This window comes from Anopheles coustani, chromosome X (assembly GCF_943734705.1).
Source record: "Anopheles coustani chromosome X, idAnoCousDA_361_x.2, whole genome shotgun sequence".
NCBI lineage: Eukaryota > Metazoa > Arthropoda > Insecta > Diptera > Culicidae > Anopheles > Anopheles coustani.
In genome coordinates, this window is record NC_071290.1 from 13,745,627 (window position 1) to 13,758,814 (window position 13,188).

At 51.5% G+C, this 13,188-nt stretch overlaps 5 protein-coding genes across 5 annotated transcripts; 2 read left to right on the forward strand and 3 right to left on the reverse strand.

Annotated features, from left to right (window-relative positions):
• The first annotated feature begins 483 nt into the window (after positions 1–483).
• LOC131269314 (myrosinase 1-like) lies at positions 484–2,557 on the forward strand. Its single transcript, XM_058271665.1, has 4 exons — positions 484–1,170; positions 1,239–1,514; positions 1,799–2,349; positions 2,422–2,557. The coding sequence occupies exons 1-4, from the start codon at positions 484–486 to the stop codon at positions 2,537–2,539; spliced, it is 1,632 nt and encodes a 543-aa protein (XP_058127648.1). The 3' UTR covers positions 2,540–2,557.
• Positions 2,558–2,629: 72 nt separating this feature from the next.
• On the reverse strand, positions 2,630–3,603 carry LOC131269204 (steroid receptor RNA activator 1-like). Its single transcript, XM_058271542.1, has 3 exons — positions 3,441–3,603; positions 2,914–3,345; positions 2,630–2,829 (listed from the first exon to the last, which is right to left on the reverse strand). Exons 1-3 carry the CDS (start codon positions 3,472–3,474, stop codon positions 2,657–2,659), a joined length of 639 nt encoding a protein of 212 aa, XP_058127525.1. The 5' UTR covers positions 3,475–3,603; the 3' UTR covers positions 2,630–2,656.
• A 151-nt stretch (positions 3,604–3,754) lies between these two features.
• On the forward strand, positions 3,755–4,666 carry LOC131269165 (protein C19orf12 homolog). Its single transcript, XM_058271493.1, has 2 exons — positions 3,755–3,942; positions 4,007–4,666. Exon 2 carries the CDS (start codon positions 4,071–4,073, stop codon positions 4,491–4,493), a length of 423 nt encoding a protein of 140 aa, XP_058127476.1. The 5' UTR covers positions 3,755–3,942; positions 4,007–4,070; the 3' UTR covers positions 4,494–4,666.
• A 1,576-nt stretch (positions 4,667–6,242) lies between these two features.
• On the reverse strand, positions 6,243–7,494 carry LOC131268718 (ras-related protein Rab-39B). Its single transcript, XM_058270977.1, has 2 exons — positions 7,274–7,494; positions 6,243–7,180 (listed from the first exon to the last, which is right to left on the reverse strand). The coding sequence occupies exons 1-2, from the start codon at positions 7,379–7,381 to the stop codon at positions 6,629–6,631; spliced, it is 660 nt and encodes a 219-aa protein (XP_058126960.1). The 5' UTR covers positions 7,382–7,494; the 3' UTR covers positions 6,243–6,628.
• A 1,496-nt stretch (positions 7,495–8,990) lies between these two features.
• On the reverse strand, positions 8,991–12,788 carry LOC131268624 (dolichyl-diphosphooligosaccharide--protein glycosyltransferase subunit STT3A). Its single transcript, XM_058270855.1, has 4 exons — positions 12,343–12,788; positions 10,760–12,258; positions 10,110–10,329; positions 8,991–10,038 (listed from the first exon to the last, which is right to left on the reverse strand). The coding sequence occupies exons 1-4, from the start codon at positions 12,428–12,430 to the stop codon at positions 9,704–9,706; spliced, it is 2,142 nt and encodes a 713-aa protein (XP_058126838.1). The 5' UTR covers positions 12,431–12,788; the 3' UTR covers positions 8,991–9,703.
• Positions 12,789–13,188: the final 400 nt, after the last annotated feature.

Below are 13,188 nucleotides of genomic sequence, written 5' to 3' on the forward strand. Positions count from 1 at the left end.
AGTGTCGATCGTCGCTGAAAACAAACATTGGCCCCTCAAGGGTTAGCCTCGAGCCGGTCGCGCATTGCGCCGATAAGAAGTGGTGATGCACAAACATTCCCATGTCGAAGGTCGCGATATAGAACGGTAAGCTTCCGTGAAGCGACCTACACACAGCTGATCGCTGGTGCGAGCGTGTTGTTCGTTCGTCCGTGGCGCGCATCAAGCCGGCGTTCAATTAAATTGAGTAGAGTGCGATGGTTCCATGGTGGTGTTATCAGGCAAACAGCCTCGATTGGGGACGCTCGGGGACGCGACGGTGGGTGAAATAGTGCGACCTGATTTGAGGCCACTAATAGCGGCATTTTCTACGCAACGGGAACCTGCAGGGGACGACAGATAAGGGCCGTGGCAGAGTTAACTTACCCATTGCTAACGCTAGTTCGTTTCGGTCAGTTTCAGTCCGACCCGCGCCGTGGTGTGTAGTGAGTTTTGTTTTTCACGATGGTGTTGTGCGTCACGTCACTGCTTTGGGCGGTGATACTGGCCGCGGCGGTGGTGGGTAGTGAGGCCGCTCCGGGTAGCACAACGCAAACGCTGCTGGTGCAAACGTTCCGTCCGGCCGGGTTCCCCTCCCGACTGCGGCGTGCACTCAAACCGCCACCTGATGGTGGTGGTGGTGGTGGCACTCCGGCCCCGACTACGGCACGCTCGCCGTCTGAGGAACAGTTTGGGTACGATTTCCTATTCGGTGCAGCGACCGCCGCCTACCAGATCGAGGGCGCGTGGAACGAATCCGGCCGGGGGCCGAGCGTATGGGACACGCTGACGCACACCCATCCGGAGCTGGTGGTGGACGGTGCGACCGGTGACCGGGCCGCCGACTCGTACCACCTGTTCCAGCAGGATATCGATGCGCTCAGCTGGGTCGGGTTCGATTTCTATCGCTTCTCGATCTCGTGGTCCCGGCTGCTGCCACTCGGCGATCCGTCCTCACTCAACCAGGCAGCGGTCGACTACTACAACCAGCTGATCGACAACCTGCTGCTGTATGGCATCGAGCCGGTGGTCACCATGCTGCACTACGACGTCCCGCAATACCTGCAGAATCTGGGCGGGTTCGCGTCCCCGCTGATCGTCGAATACTTCCGCCAGTATGCGGACGTCCTCTTCAGCACGTTTGGCGACCGGGTAAAAAAGGGCCTGGCTGCCGTAGGAAAACCCGCACTCACCCATCGCCGTTCCCCTCTTCCGAACAGGTGCGCGTTTGGATAACGCACAACGAGCCGTACGATTTCTGCGTGGAGGGCTACGGCACGGGGCGGTCGGGGCCGCTCGTGTACGCCACCGGCGTCGGGGAGTATCTGTGCGCCCACCACGTCCTGCTCAGCCATGCGGCCGCCTACCACCACTACAACGCGCACTATCGCGACGCACAGGACGGTGTGATCGGGCTGACGCTGAGCGGACGGTTCTACTATCCGGCCACCAACGCTACGCCACCGGTGGTCGTCGAGCGGGCCCTCGAATTTCAGGTGAACAGGCACTTCAACTCAACCATCCAGAAAGGCGAACAAGCAAAATTTGAAACAAACATATCCGATTTTTCGATTCAAAACAAATTGAAGAGAGTAAACTAACGTGGACATGTGAAAATATTCTAAAAAGTAGCAATTTAGGGATTTAAACAATTTTAACAAGAACAGCGGTTAAAAAGATCACTAAAAAGCATTCGGGGAACATTCCAAAGATTCGATTTCATCTCTGTGACGTTTGATAAATGGACACAAAACAAATGTTCCTTCCTGTTCCACCGCAGATCGGTTGGTTCTCGGATCCGCTGTTCGGGGCGGAGGGAAACTATCCGGCCACGATGATCGCGGATATTGGCGAGAACAGCCTGCGGGAGGGACGCTACACATCCCGGCTGCCAACGTTCACCGACGAGCAGCGAACGTTGATCCGTGGCAGCTGCGACTTCTTCGCCTACAACTACTACTCCAGCCGGCTCGCCACGCTAGCGAGCGAAGATTACGACCCGACGCTGCCGCCATCGTGGGCCCGGGATGCGCGCATCATTCAAACGGTCGATCCCCGCTGGCCGCGGGCAAAATCCACCTGGCTGTACGTGGTGCCGGAAGGGTTGCGCGGCGTCCTGAACTGGTTCCGCGTGCGCTACAACAATCCGAACGTCCTGATCACCGAGAACGGCTTCTCGGACGATGGGCAGCTGCAGGACACGGGCCGTATCGACTACTATCGGGGCCATCTAGGGGCGATCCTGGCCGCGATCAACAAGGACGGTTGCAACGTCATCGGCTACACGGCCTGGAGCATCATCGATAACTTCGAGTGGCTGCGTGGCTACAGGTAAATTTCCGCACCCTATCTCCGTATACCGAACACACCCTTGACCAATGTTCCCTTTGGTTGTGCTTGCAGTGAAAAATTCGGCTTGTACTACGTCAACTTCAGCAGTCCCGAGCTGGAGCGAGTACCCAAGCAGTCGGCCACCTTCATGGAGCAGGTTATTCGCACCAGACACATACCGTCCGAGTAGAGATCTAAGGCAATGCAAATGACACACGGCCAGAATTATAACATTACATTATTATTATCATTAAAGTATATCATAATGTGGCGTCCCGTACGCGGGACGAAACGAATTGCACGTAAACTAAACCGGCTTAGCGATCACATTCGGCTCGTTTTGCTCATCGTTTTGAGGTTGGGGTAGCGCAAAAATAAGCTGACGCAGCGCCGGAGCCCACAGTGCACACTTGCCACCGTAATCACAGATAATCGACCGATGGATTGCTCCCGCACGGGCCGCATCCATCTCCTCGAGCGCTGTCGGAACGGAAATAATTTGCAGGTGGAATAGATTTTCAAAGGCGTGGCGAGGTAAAACAAAAGAAGAAACGTTTCTCTTACCGCTTGCCAGACTATGCAGGTGCTTCTCGAGCCCTTCCGGCAGCTTCCCGGCCGTCCATGCTTCGTAAATTAGATTGATTCGCTTCTGCGTCTCCTCACGCCGGGATTCCTCCAGGCGGTGAATGGAATCGTCCAGGGCGGCACGTACCAGCGCAAGCATTTCCTCCCGATCGGCAACCATCGTCTCGGCCGTGTCCGCCTGCTTGCGCTCCTTCGCCACTCCACCGGGAGGTGCTGCTGTTGCAGGTGGCCCTAGTGGTGGTTGAATGATGGGAGGTGCCCCCGGTGGTCCATTCGTCGGTTGGACCGCGGGCGGCCGACTTTGCAACGGAAACGCCACCCGTTTGTTGAGTGCAAGTTTTGGCTGCTGTGAACCGCTGCCGCTGGCACCAGCCGGAACTTTTGGCGGATCATTCCAGCCCGGCTCGTGTGCTGTGTTCCGTTTCCGGAAGGTTGATGGAAGAGAGAGTGAGCTGTTTGGTGCGACACACTTTCCCCCCCGCTGCATGCTGGTGTGTGTTACTTACATTTCGTTGCACTACGATAATTTTCACCACTCATCACGGAAAGTTCATACTATTCTACGCACGTTCCACGATCCCACTGCCCGGCACAAATATAAATAACACCGGAACCGAACCGGAATGGCGAGTAGAGGTAGATTTTGGGCTGAGTTGTTGGCAGCCCAGCGATAGGTACACGTACGGTTCTATATACCTTGACAGCTGCTGTCATTTCGTAGCCAGCCGCAAGTTTATACTGCTGATTGCATCACTTCACCACCCAATCGTTGCGGGGTACGAATCCCGCACAAGAGAAGTACAGCGTAAGTAATAAACGAGCAAGCAACTACGGTGGACGTGCGGAATTAAGTTGTTAAACGAAAACAATCGAAAACAATCCTAGTCGCGGATCTGGTGCTAAGATTTTCACTAGTTTTACAAATATTCTCAAACGGCTCAAGGCTGGGTCGATAAAACGCATCACCAATGTGCGCTTGCTGAAACACGTTAACCTTCACCCTAGAACGTACGACTAACTATGACTAACGAATAAGAACGTGTTAATAATGGGATATTTTTGTACTTCACAGCGTTACAGATAGCAGACCACTTCTCCGCAGGTGCTTTACACGTCGGTTACAAATACAAGAAACTATGCCAATCGACACGCGGAAACTGTTCGTTGCCGTGGGCGAGCTGATGGATAAGGAGGGAGTGCGCGTAGCGATCAAGAGCAGCGCCAAGGGGGCCGCCATCGCCGGATCGTCCTCGTTCATCGGGGGGCTGGTGGCCGGCCCGATCGGGCTCTTCGCTGGCGGTGCAGTCGGTGGCCTGCTGGCTTACGCCATGACCAACGACCAGTTCAAACCGCTGAGCCATGTCATACAGCACGATCTGAGCGTCCGCGAGCAGGAGCGACTCAAGAAGCTTATCGTCGAGGCCCTGTCGGAGTTCGACGCCACCGACCTGATGGTGATACTGCCGCTGCTGACCGGCAACGTGTCCGCACAGAAAGCCGTCCTTCAGACCGTCGTTTCGTTTGTAACCAACGATATGCGATTGCAGATTATTGACTGAAAGTTAAACGCTATCTGGTGGAATGAAATGGTCTCGTTGTGTAAGATAGACTATATAAATCGGGTCTTTTTTTATCTGGGAACGCTGCTCTATGCAAGGTTGTCTTGTAAATAATTCTAGGAAATTGTTCGAATACAAAATTTCTTCCATTGAGGGTGATTTCAAATCTCTTACATCTTTCTCATCGAACACGTTGCATGATTTAGACGAAAGAAATGGAACTTCCTTACACGTTGCGATAAGCGCCAAGATAAGCGCCCATTTCATCGTAATCGATCGCTCAAAGGTCATTTGCCGCGTACAAATGAAATTTGAAATAGGGTTGAACTCGGAATTTCGGAAACCTTCTGTTGCCATGAACTGTAAAATTCCCTAGCTTCCCTAACAAAAAAAAAGCAACTCACATCATTCAGAGCGAAAAACACGTGTTTAATTAGTTTATACCATTCATTGAATAAGTTTTATATTCTCCGGATTCCCACCGTTTGTCTTGTGTTTTCGTCTCGGCTCCGATTTTGCTCCCCTCAAATCTAATGCCTAACGTTCCTGCACAAAACCCAACCCAAACACCGGATTGCGTGTACAATTTGTTCGGCAATGTGCAACCGGAAGTGTGCCCAGAGTTTCATCGCATCTCTTTTCCCTAGACACCAAAGTGGTAAACCTGTCCCTCTTTTTTTCTCAATTTTGAACAACGGAACACATGGCGCCCGCTAACTGCTACGTATATATATATATCCTCCTATATTAATGTAGTTTTGATTCTACACACGTTATGTACATACTCTAGAGATTTATGTTCGACTTATTGTTACGTTGACTCCCGGTTCGTCTTTTGCTCTGCTCGTAAAAAAAGAAAGAATCGATTAAATAGAACTACATGCCTTCGTTTTGTTCGACTGTTGGGAGGAAGAATATTTCAACGTACCGGTTGATTTTATAACTTTTTGGTTAAACGCTCGTTCGGCCAGGGTGGAGCGGGTTTGTAGCAGTTTTAGACAAAAAAAAAAACACACACACAAAAAGCAAATGTCTAGTATAAAATGTACATCGCGTTGTACAGCATAAATTGATACAGTTCGGTTGCCCTTGAACCGAAACGAAACTAGTAAAACGTGTCTCGGTGACATTGGCTATCTGCAACTGGTGATTGTGAGTGCGTCCGTTCGGTCTACCTGATGGCCACGAACTACCTTTTCCTTCCCTACTTGGCCAATGCCTTTTGCAGCGAAGCGGTTCTATCCGATCCGTCTTCAATAGAAAAGTGAAGGCTAGCTAGAGAATTGCGGATATATTAGCAAACAATAAATATTTGCCTATTTCCTGGCGCTAATCTGCATATGACGAGACGACGAATTGTTACAAATGGCAACCCGGGACACCTTTGTTAAGCAGATATTTTGAATCCGTGTAAAGCTGGCCCAATATAAAAGTGGTTGAAAGCAAGTTAAACATCGTGACATGACACTAGAGCGTTGAGTATACGAGTAAAAACGTAGACAGCACAGCATTGGTACGGATAATATCACATCAGAAACACCACAAAACCTGCAAACACCCTGGCATGAGCGCTCCGGGGAGTGCAAAAGGGAATCTAACCGTCATCCTCTTCTATTCCTCTCTGACATCATCAGAGCTACATAGATCAATTGGTAAATTTTACGTAAGTCTATTAAAATGTCGCCTACCCCAAGCGAAGTAAAATCAGTAAACCCTCTCAGTGTGGAGGTGTGTAGTAAGAGTTAATGGAGCTTAACTAAAGATTATACAAATAAAAAAACATATGGTACAATTGTAAGCCACACACGGCTGGGGCGAAGTGGAAGGAACTTCCACGACGATGCCATTTCCATCTCGATGTGACGGAGAAAGAGTATGGACAGCAGAAATGTTTGAATAGGGAAGGGATAAGAAAAAAAAGTGAGCGACAGTGGATTAGAAACGAGGGAAACCGAAGCGCGGGTTGTTTCTACAGCCTGAAAGAAGAGGTCTAAGAGGGTAGCGTCTGACCGTTTCGCTACCTTTCGCCGGCAGGGAAGATAAGCCCGGTGTACCTGCCCTCCTTTTGCACCGGTCGACAGATGGGACCGCGTTTCCGCAGCATGCTCTCACACGTTTTGCGATGAGTTGCGTCCTTAGCAGCAGGAACTTCGGGCCGATTCGGCAACCACCAGGTTGAAGTCCAGATTGTTCGGACGCATGAACCCTTTCTTGATGCCATCCCAGCCGTCCTCGACCTTGTACTCGCCGCTCTTGATCCGATTGTAGACCTCCTGCGTGACGAGCGAGAACGCCTCGCGCACGTTCATGCCGGACCGGGCGGACGTCTCGACGAAGATGAGCTCGTGCTGCTCGGCGAACGTGCGCGCCTCCTCGACGCTGACCTCGCGCTGCTGGGCCCCGCTGGTGACCAGGTCCAGCTTGCAGCCGACCAGCGCGAACACCGGCCGGTGCGGTTCGATGTGTCGCTTCGCCTCCATCATCCACAGCGGGATGTGCTCGAAGCTGGCATGGTTCGTGATGTCGTACACCAGCAGCACGCCGACCGAGTTGCGGTAGTACGATTTCGTGATCGACCGGAACCGCTCCTGGCCGGCCGTGTCCCACAGCTGCAGTTTGATGCGCGTCCCATCGTTCACCTCTATCAGGTGGGCGAAGAAGTCCACCCCTACCGTCGGATCCGATAGCTGCGGGAAAAAAAACAGCCAAAGCCGATTAAAAACAAAAACAAAACAATTGATCCAAAATGGTCACCACAACGCTGGCGAAGGTTGGCTTACCTCAGCAAATTTGCCATCTGTAAAGTATTTCAGCAGGGAGGACTTCCCGACCGTACTGTCCCCTATCAGGATGTGGCGGAATTGATAGTCGAACATTGGCTCCACCATGGTTTGATGTTGGCTGAGCGGTTGAGTTTGGCTGATAGTTGTTTCTTCGCCGGGCTTGGGGATGCACTCCCTTTTTGCCGGATGTCCGCTGGCACTGTGTCGGAGATTGTTGTTATTGCGTGCTGGAGCTCAAATACTGCAGCGGGGAAACGGATTGCCTTTTCAATTAGAAACCTTGACCGCCAAGGTAAGCGGCACGGAAAACAAACAGAGGCGGAGAGAAAGAGAGCAACGCGAGCCCGGGGACGAGGGTCAAACGAGCGGGTGATTAGCTTTTCCTACGCGAGTAAAGCGCCGCCAGCGCCGTTTTCTAATTGATTCTTTGGTGTCGATGTCGAAGTACGGGCGTTTGCAGCATCAGTATGCTGCCAGGGTATCGGTTGGCTGCCTCCTCAGCCGAAAGTAATGACACTACGGAGAAGTGTCTACCCCTCCCCGTTTGCCGTGAAGATAACGAACGAACGAACGAATACGACGTCAGCCGCGTCACCGGATTACTGCCTGCTGTTCGTCAGCATCCAGCCGAAACACGATGACACCCGTAATTCGACTGTCCCGAAAGCGGTGGTGTTTCTCGCACGTTCCACGCTTCGTTTCACGGCCTGATAGTGTGCAGCAGCAGCAGCAGCTTTGGCACTTATCAACCCCCGCCTGTGCCCGTTCTACCCTGACGATCTTCCCGACCTGCCTTTGACGGTGCTGCGTGGACGGTGGTGTAAACAGAATTATATAAACATTCTATGCACTCCTGATACGGGCGCCACTCTCCGTGTCCACCGCGTACGTTCACTGCGTTCACTGCCTTCACTTTCGCTGCCCGCTGCACCGTCGGATGGTTTTGGAAGTAATTTTCAATGCAAAAGCAAAGCTGGGCTGGGTGCTACGCACTCCGCAACCGCATGTCACTCGCAGTCGCTTCGTGCGTTGTTTTGTCGTTGTCTCTGCCCGCTGGCCGCTGATAAAGTTGGGCGTTACACACGGTCCACCACCAAAAAATCGAAAGCTTCTGCTCACTGCTAAACTGCTGGCTGGCAAATCTGGCAGAACCCTACGCCACTTCGTGTGCGGGTCGCGGGGGGCCGGGGAGCGCCTGTATCACAACAAAAAACAACAAGGTCCGTCCCCAGTTGGGAGATAACTATATCGCTGCCTTTCAAAACCAGCTGACACCTACGGGTGCTTCCTTTTCGAGCTGCGTTCGAGCAGATTCGAGCAGCCAATAGCATTTGTTCGAGCACCGAATGCAACCGAGCCGCAGGCCAACCCGCAGGACAGGCCGACGACCGCTGAGGTATGACGTATGAAACCATATTTCTTATGATAATTTATCTCAACTAGATAAAGCAAACAATAAGTAACTTCCTCAATCAACGACAAAGAAAAATGAGGGCTGACCGTTCAAAGGATGTTTGTATAACGAGAAGCGTTTTTCCTTTCCGTTGCACCTTCTTTCGCATCGAATCCTTGCGGTTAGTTAAATTTTCAATTCCCAGGGATATCTAGTTTGGGATAACATGATGCATATTTGTAGTGGCCGGGCAGAAACAAACAGCATGTATATTCGAAATGCCCGACATCTGCGCAGGTTAGTAATAGAGGAGGCTTATGATGTAAAATTAAATTCTTCTTTTTTTCTTTTATTTGTTCCATTAGTTCCGAGGCAAGAACCGCGCCGCCTATCAGCGCCCCACCAGCTGATCAAAAATGGGGTGAATGATTACAGATTGCCTTGCCATTACAGTTTCTTGCCGTGCGTGAGGAATGCTGGTGATGGACTGGTACCTGGACATGGTCGGACTGAACGTCCGTCGGCTTGTGTGTTTTATACTTTTTTTCTCTCTCTTAAAACGGCACCTAGGTTTGATCGCTTTTGGCTCTGACTGATTTAATGTGACGTTTATTTTGCGAAGGCAATTCTATCGTGTGCGTTCGGTCGCTCGGTTTGCAAATGACGCGAGCAGAATCGATTATAAAGATAAAGAACAAAAAAGGGCATGTTCGTTGCTGGGGAAGGGCAAAAAGAAATAGGAAATCCCACGGAAATGGGTAAGTAAAAAAAAGGGTACACATATCGCGACTAGTGCTAATTCATATGACTCGATGTTCGACAAACGCACAAAGTGGTAAACAAAAAAGGGCTCCATCCTTCTGATCTACAAAAATCACTTCAAACCGATTTACTTGTGCACTTAAGGAAATTAAATCAGCATTGCTCGTTGACTTGGGCCAATACAATGCTAGGAAAGGGGACAGAACAGGGGCTTGTAGGGGATTCGAAAAATGTTGAATTAAACAAAAAAAAACGATAGACGGTAGAACGCTTCAAACACCACGATTGCTGAGATCTTTCACCTTGTAGATCCGCACAAGCCAGTGCTCGGTGGTGTACGCTTCCTCGAGCACGTCCAGCTCGAAGTCCTTGTTGCCGATCTCCGCACCGCGAACCCGATCGTAGCCGGGCGCTTTGCCGCCCTCGGTGTACACCTGGCCGAAGCGATAGTAGCACATCTTGTACATCAGACAGTTCAGCAGCGTTGGCGAACCCTCCTTGTCGATGCGGAAGTCACCGCTCTGCGCGTAGTAGTCCACCTCCTTGATGTGCGCACCACGGTCCGTGCTTCCACCGATACGCACCATCCACAGGAACTTGTTGATGTCTGAAGTGAAGGGAACAAACAAACGTTCGATCTCGCTATCCATCGAAAGGGAAGGTTCAATCGTTTCTTACCATCCGACGAGTAGCCCGTGAGGCCACCGAAAATAACCAGCACGTAGTCAACGTCGAGCTCCTTCATGATTTCGTACGCCTTCTCCTCGGTTGAGGCCATCGCCTGCCCGACGCGCGAAATGTGCGTGTTGTTCCACGTGTTGTTATCCACCAGGATCGTACGGTTGGCCATGGCCGTAATTTGGTAGCCATAATCCCACCAAGACATAACACGCGCATCCTGGCAAGTGGGAAGATAATAATAGATACGAAAACTTAGACAACAATCTCATTTCGTTCGACTTTAACAAATAGCCCACTCAGCAAATGTTTCAGAGATCAAAGTGCGACAATCATAGCGCTTTATGTGCGAGGGGAGACAGGTATTCAGCCTGTAAGCCAAATTCAACTGTATCTCCCTCCCAGAAGGAGCTCAAATTTAAACTATTTCATCATACAAAAAAGCGATTAGTTGATCATATTACGATTTCGCCTCCAAACGAGGAACTGCTCTTCTAAATCCATGGACTGATTTCAAACATGTACCTTGACATAAATATTCTTCCGTAAATATTACGCAAAACGAGCATCCTATAAGTATTAAATACAGATATTTTCTTTAAGGTTAGGAGGCGAAACCTGTGAAACCCATTTCTATGTAAAGAAAGTACCTCTGGAGTGTTCATCTTTAGCCAGTAGTAAGCTTCACGGAAGTCGTCGAATATGATGCGCCCTCCGTCGTGCGATCGGGCACTCAACACGATGCTCGGTGAGCTGTATGCCTCCGAAGTGACCCAGGTGCAGTGGAACGTGTACGTGATGAGCAGGAAGGTGACGAGCAGCACGAACCCGATCGCTACCTCGTTCTTCACCGGCGACTGTTGCTCGTAGCGAGCCTTCGCCTTGCGGTTGCTCGTGTTAGCGTCGGGCACGCCGGGCACTCCCGTTCCACCAACGTCCACGTTGCGGATGTACTTGGTGAGCAGGTGGGAAATGGCGATGCCGGAAAGGATGCACATGACGGGCGCGAGCACCAGCATCAAACGTACCATTACGCCGGCGAAATAGATGCTCGTCACACCGTACAGGATAATGAAGATGTTGGCGTCGGAGAGCTTGGCGAAGCAGAAGTACAGCCCGGCGGGGAACAGGAACACCAGGATTTGCAGATCGAAGTAGAACGACGACCAGGAGGTGGGCTGATGCTCGGAAACGGACGCGATGATCGGAATGTGGTTCTTCGCGTACGACGGATCGAGCAGCGAGTAGAACCGACCGGTCCAGGGTGAGATCTTGCCCGTTACGGTCAGCACCAGGCCGAGGAGGGCGGCGATGGATGCGATGGTGACGACCAGCGCTTGGAAAAGCAAGTCGAAGTGCTCCCGTGGCACGGCAGAGCGCACGTAATCGACGAACGCATGCAGCTGGCAGAGTCCAAACACGCCGAACGCAAGCATATGCTCCGAGCTCTGGACGGGCTGGAAGCCGACGAACGAGATCTGCATCGACAGGATGGTGCCGATCGTGTAGAGGGTGCTGTAGGCGATGTAGACACGGTGCGTGAAGCGCCCGGTCGCCATCAGGGCCAGCACGTGCAGGGGAATCAGATTGATGAGAAACACGTACCCGCCCCAGGACGAAACCATGTAGAAGTAGGCTAGCGCGGCCAGCGTCGCCCATAGGATGGCTCCCGTCTTGACCGCCTTAATCCAGGTGTAGTACGTGAGCAGCATGCAGAAGATCGCGATGCCCTCGTTGTCGTACGATCCGGCTACGGACCGTGAGATATAGCCCGGCACGATGGAGATCATGGCGCCCGCAACCAGCCCGGCACCCGTGCTATGGATCTCCTTCGTCAGCAGATAGGTGACGATGGTCGTAAGCGACGAGAAGAACGGGGCCAGAAAGACGCACACGTTCCGAATATCGACCGTGATGTTCAGCAGCCACATCAGCCGGTACAGCGTGGCCGACGTTACCATCAGCCCCGGATAGATGGTGCCGCCAATGATGCGGCCCAGCGGATACCACGCTCGGTCATCGAACCAGTTATGGAAGTTATAAAAGCCCTGCTCGGCCAAATACTTTGTCGTGCGGTAGTTGAAGTAGGGATCAAACTCGTGGATGACACTCTCGAACCGCAGGACGGAAAACAGGCGTGTAGAAAATGCTGCGGGGCGAAAAAAAAAAAAAGGAGACGGGTAATGACACTTTTGAGGTTACGTCTGCACCAGCACCGCCTGGCGCTACTTACACAGGATTGCCGCCGTCGTCAGGATGCCCAGCTTGATAAGGCTTTCCTGCTTTTCGAAGCTCATTCGCAGCTTCGTGACCTGCTCCATGTTAGCGACGTTCGTGCGGCACGCGGTTTATCGTTGCTTGGTTGAGTGGGGTGACTTATTTTAACAAACAAACAAAAATCCCGTAACACCGTACGCCCAGCGCTTCTGGGTAAATAAACATACAGCCCGACGCCCAATTTTACACTCTCCTATCCTGCCTACGACAAATCACTCTCACTGACTAGCGACGCGGTCCTTACGAACGAAAAACGGGTGCTTTATCGAGCGGCCTGGTTTCTAGCAGGGGTGAGGACCCGCTGCACGACTATGTTAATGTGCCCGTCGTCGTTTTTTGCACAAGCGTTTGATTGATGGCGGCCGACTGCGATGGTTGCCGGTTTCGTCGGGTGATCGAACGGACGACCGGCGTTCCAAGTCGCTCTGGTACGATGCGTCGTAGTGGCGTGGCAGCTTTCAGCTGCTGTCAAATATGGCGCATCCCCAAGGTGTGTACAAACGTGCTATATGTAGCGCATTCGAGCAGATGTATTCACCTGCAAAAGGGGTTTTCTTTAATCGCTTGGATGACAAAATACCAAAAATACATGAAATGTATGTTTTCTATGTATTTTACCATGCCCAACCACAATATTATACCCGTGAACATAAATTATGGAAAACCATTTCATTCAACCCATCTACGACAACGACGACTATAGTGCGTAATATCAAATGCAGCAGGAATAACAAACCCCGGCAAGTGAAACAAATACGCATTACTTTCACTTCTAGCGATATATACATACCGACACATAACC

What these genes read in the sequence shown, in the direction of transcription:
- LOC131269314 (XM_058271665.1), top strand. Translation starts at nt 484, where the DNA reads ATGGTGTTGTGCGTCACGTCACTGCTTTGGGCGGTGATACTGGCCGCG. An exon ending in TCAGCACGTTTGGCGACCGG is followed by an intron (nt 1,171 to 1,238) that starts GTAAAAAAGGGC and finishes TCTTCCGAACAG; the next exon opens with GTGCGCGTTTGGATAACGCA. An exon ending in GAGTGGCTGCGTGGCTACAG is followed by an intron (nt 2,350 to 2,421) that starts GTAAATTTCCGC and finishes TTGTGCTTGCAG; the next exon opens with TGAAAAATTCGGCTTGTACT.
- LOC131269204 (XM_058271542.1), bottom strand. Translation starts at nt 3,474, where the DNA reads ATGAGTGGTGAAAATTATCGTAGTGCAACGAAAT. An exon ending in TTATCGTAGTGCAACGAAAT is followed by an intron (nt 3,346 to 3,440) that starts GTAAGTAACACA and finishes AACGGAACACAG; the next exon opens with CACACGAGCCGGGCTGGAAT. An exon ending in CCTGCATAGTCTGGCAAGCG is followed by an intron (nt 2,830 to 2,913) that starts GTAAGAGAAACG and finishes CCGTTCCGACAG; the next exon opens with CGCTCGAGGAGATGGATGCG.
- LOC131269165 (XM_058271493.1), top strand. Translation starts at nt 4,071, where the DNA reads ATGCCAATCGACACGCGGAAACTGTTCGTTGCCGTGGGCGAGCTGATG.
- LOC131268718 (XM_058270977.1), bottom strand. Translation starts at nt 7,381, where the DNA reads ATGGTGGAGCCAATGTTCGACTATCAATTCCGCCACATCCTGATAGGG. An exon ending in CAGATGGCAAATTTGCTGAG is followed by an intron (nt 7,181 to 7,273) that starts GTAAGCCAACCT and finishes TTTTTCCCGCAG; the next exon opens with CTATCGGATCCGACGGTAGG.
- LOC131268624 (XM_058270855.1), bottom strand. Translation starts at nt 12,430, where the DNA reads ATGGAGCAGGTCACGAAGCTGCGAATGAGCTTCGAAAAGCAGGAAAGC. An exon ending in GACGACGGCGGCAATCCTGT is followed by an intron (nt 12,259 to 12,342) that starts GTAAGTAGCGCC and finishes TTCGCCCCGCAG; the next exon opens with CATTTTCTACACGCCTGTTT. An exon ending in TAAAGATGAACACTCCAGAG is followed by an intron (nt 10,330 to 10,759) that starts GTACTTTCTTTA and finishes CCCACTTGCCAG; the next exon opens with GATGCGCGTGTTATGTCTTG.